This window comes from Aplysia californica, unplaced genomic scaffold (genome assembly GCF_000002075.1).
Source record: "Aplysia californica isolate F4 #8 unplaced genomic scaffold, AplCal3.0 scaffold01439, whole genome shotgun sequence".
Taxonomy (NCBI): Eukaryota; Metazoa; Mollusca; class Gastropoda; order Aplysiida; family Aplysiidae; genus Aplysia; species Aplysia californica.
The window spans coordinates 58,571-62,329 of NW_004798709.1; the positions used below are offsets into that span (position 1 = coordinate 58,571).

Sequence of the window (3,759 nt, forward strand, 5' to 3'; positions counted from 1 at the left end):
ACAGGTCTTGTTTCACACCGGGTGAGAATAGCCTACGATGGCAAGTCTCACCCGGGGTGAGAGGTCGATCGTATTTCTATTCTCACCCCGTCTCACCCCGGGTGAGAATAGCCTTTTCCACTAGAAATACTTATAATATCTGGAGATACCCAGTATTATGACATGACGAGAAATAGGAATCACAGCAAGCAAGGTCTGAAAAGTTAACTTGCGTGAATCGCGTTCTTCTATTGTCCATTAAATGTCCTTGATATTTTCTGTCTGTATAACCTATCATGAGCAAATTAATTTAATGTAACTTTGGAAGAAAGTTGTTGGGGAACTCCTCCTATCTATCCTATTCAAAGGAAAGGAAACGTAAACAGACACTAATCTGTTGATATTAGAATGTAAAGCGCATATAGAGCCTGCTGTTGAGCGGGGATATGCGCTATATGCAAATGCTATTTATTATTTATTATTTTCAAAATAGGACTGTTTCTCATTCGTTGATGATTCAGTAATGATTTTGATATCAGTTTTAGTATAATATAATATATACGAGAATCAATTTTTAAATGAAGACCTTTACACAAAGATGTTACTTTTTTAACTGTTGTGGCAGTGTAATGGATGATTTGTTGTGTTTTCTTCCACAGGGACTTTCTGCCTCGAGGGTCTGGAATTGTGACAAGGAGACCTCTTGTGTTACAGCTGATTAACAGTAAAACTGGTGAGGGCTTTACTTCCTGTATTCTATTATATCATACATAGTAAATCGACAGGATATTTCATTCCTTCGAAATCCCACAAAGGAAGTAGGATGAAGAACAAAGAAGTTTACTTAAATTGGTTTGGAACAATTCACAAAGAACTCAAACGTTTCGATCAAGTTGGTTCTCCAACAGTTGGCAAACAGAAGGACGTGACATGTTACCGTTACTGAACTTTGTAAAGCAGTGAACAAAAACGTTAGTCAACATCTCGTGGCCTCAGATATTTTGTCCCAAGTGCCTCTCTATTGTGCGGGGCTGAACTGTTTGCACCTGAATAAATGGACCTGTTTCTCTGGTATAGGAATGAAAATCTCTACAAAGGGTATGTTGGTAAAACAGTTGTAACAAGCACAGTGTGCAATTGTTCTGATGGATACTGTCATGTAAACGCACTTGCTTGTCGTGCTGCTAGTTTTGTTGCTTTTATGTAGGGAGAAAAACCAATTTCTCATGTGTGAGCGTTTCACCTTGAGGATTAGCGCTCGACTCACTCTCTGACTATACTATTGGTGACTGGTGTCCAGCAAATTCTGTGGACCACTGGAGTCTACCGTGGCTTTGAAGTCTTTGTACGGTGAGAAGTGCTGTGTGGCTTACCTTTTCACTTTTCCTTTTGCCACCACCATCTACCGAGGGAAGTAGTCAGTTATGCGTTTTGTAACACAAGGAAAAAAATCAACACCCAGATCTAAAGAGCCCATGTTTTTTTATTTTTGAAAGGGAAATGAAAGATTAAGAATTGGTTTGAACTGCAAATGTAGGTTCCTGTGATGCAGAAAGAAGTTTTCAACAAAAGTATGGCCACCAAATGCCAAATGACAGAAGTTGTCTGATCATGGACTGACTCAGCACTCTGGCCGTAGAAACACTCTCTCTCTCTCTCGCTCTCTCTGTGTGTGTCTCTCTCTCTCTCGCTCTCTCTCTCTCGCTCTGTACGGGAAGTGTGGAGCTGTGGGCAATGAGGTATGTGTATGTGCCTGTGTCTACACTTTGTCGATGCTCTGTGTGTTTGTGTGTTGTTGAGTATGACAAAAGAAGATAAACAGAACACTGGTCGTCCTGATTAATTTCCTGGTAAATTCAGACAATACTTGAGGCAGGATTGATTGTGTTAGGTAGCTTTAAATATTGATTGTGTTAGGCAGCTTTAAATTAGTTTTTAAAAATTTCAATCTTCATTTCATTTGTTATTTGCCTAGTAGATAGTCTGTGAAGTGCGATCCTGTTAGAGTCAGTTGTCCAGTAACACAGAATGTTACAAAACAATAATGGATCAACTCTGTTTTTGTTTTGTTTTCCTCAGAATATGCGGAATTTGTGCACACAAAGGGCAAAAAGTTCACCGATTTCAGCTTGGTTAGGAAAGAAATCGAAGATGAAACCGACCGAGCAACAGGAAGCAACAAAGGCATCTCCAACATCCCCATCAACCTGCGGGTGTATTCCCCTCAAGGTGAGTTCTCGCTCCTCGCTCAATGTTTCCAGATTGTTCCTCACTGAACGTTTCCAGATTGTTCTTCGCTGAACATTTCCAGAATGTCCTGATTTTGTTGTTTGTATTGGCAGTTCTCAATGAGACCTTGATTGTGGATGGTTGGCGGGTGCTCTGGTGTGGTTTGCTTCTTCTTTCCTATCAATCATCTGTCATCTTTATCTCTCCTCCTTTTTTGTGTTTGTTACTCTCTTGTAACACCTCTAATCTTCGGCTCTTATATGACCTTATTGTGTTGCAAGTGCCATAAAACACTTACCAGAACTAAAAAGTGACCTTGATGGTTATTTGTGTCGGCAGTTCTCAATCTGACCTTGATTATTGTGTCGGCAGTTCTCAATCTGACCTTGATTATTGTGTCGGCAGTTCTCAATCTGACCTTGATGGTTATTTGTGTCGGCAGTTCTCAATCTGACCTTGATTGACTTGCCCGGCATGACCAAGGTGGCGGTCGGGGACCAGCCCCACGACATTGAGATCCAGATCCGCTCTATGCTCATGGAGTTTATCCAGAAGGAGTCGTGTCTCATCCTGGCCGTCACGCCCGCCAACGCCGATCTGGCCAACTCCGACGCCCTGAAGATTGCTAAAGAAGTGGACCCACAAGGTACGCTATTTCTGTTTGATGATTTTTGTGAGAAAGTTTTGTGTTGGTCAAATGAGTTGTTGGTGGTTGTTGGATGTTTGAGTGTTTGCTTGTCTTTGCTGTGACCGGCTGTTTCCATGTGGGAGACGAGGACAGACAAATGCCCAGTGTCTCTGCCTCTTGTTGTGTGGGGTTATGTCCTAGCTTCACCCCCAGCACAGGTTGACACTATCAGTAAAGTTCTTAAAGTACGTAGAAAATCTGTGAACCTTCACAGTGACGAATTGTGTTGAGAATACCAAGAATTTAATTCTAGACAGTCAGAGATTATGCTATGTTTGCAGTATTTGTTCAGCTGCTGTTACACTGGCTAGGTGGGTGGTTGGTGGGTGCCCTGGTGTTGTTTGCTCTTTCTTTCCAGTCTTACATTTATCATCTTTGTCTCTCCTTTTTTTGTGTTTGTTACTCCCAAGTAGCACTTGTAATCTTGGGCACTTATATGAGCCTAATTGTGCTGTAAGTGCTGTAAAAAAACTCACTGAATCTGGAAAAGTGATGCAGAAATCTGTGGGGGTGTGTGGTTCACACATGGGTTGTGGGTGGTTGGCGGGTGCTCTGGTGTGGTTTGCTCCTTCTTTCCTATCAAACATCTATTGTCCTGATCTCTCCTCCTTCTTTTTTGTGTTTGTTACTCTCTTGTAACACCTCTAATCTTCGGCACTTATATGACCTTATTGAGTTGCAAGTGCCGTAAAACTGTTACTAAAACTAAAAAACTACTAAACACATGGGTCACTGTTGTTGTTCCGCCAGGCCTGAGGACGATCGGCGTGATCACCAAGCTTGACCTGATGGACGACGGGACCGATGCACGGGACATCTTGGAGAACAGACTGCTGCCTCTGCGGAGAGGTGAGGGGAACCTG

At 42.2% G+C, this 3,759-nt stretch overlaps 1 protein-coding gene across 1 annotated transcript in view; it reads left to right on the plus strand.

Moving 5' to 3' along the window:
- The window catches only part of LOC101863954 (dynamin-1), a gene marked incomplete at its 3' end in the record, with an annotated part of 29,215 nt that overhangs the window by 1,728 nt on the left and 23,728 nt on the right, over window positions 1-3,759 (plus strand). Inside the window, 4 exon segments of the mRNA XM_013090720.2 lie at window positions 639-712; window positions 2,059-2,208; window positions 2,651-2,854; window positions 3,647-3,745. Of these exon segments, the coding sequence (XP_012946174.1) occupies window positions 639-712; window positions 2,059-2,208; window positions 2,651-2,854; window positions 3,647-3,745 (527 nt within the window).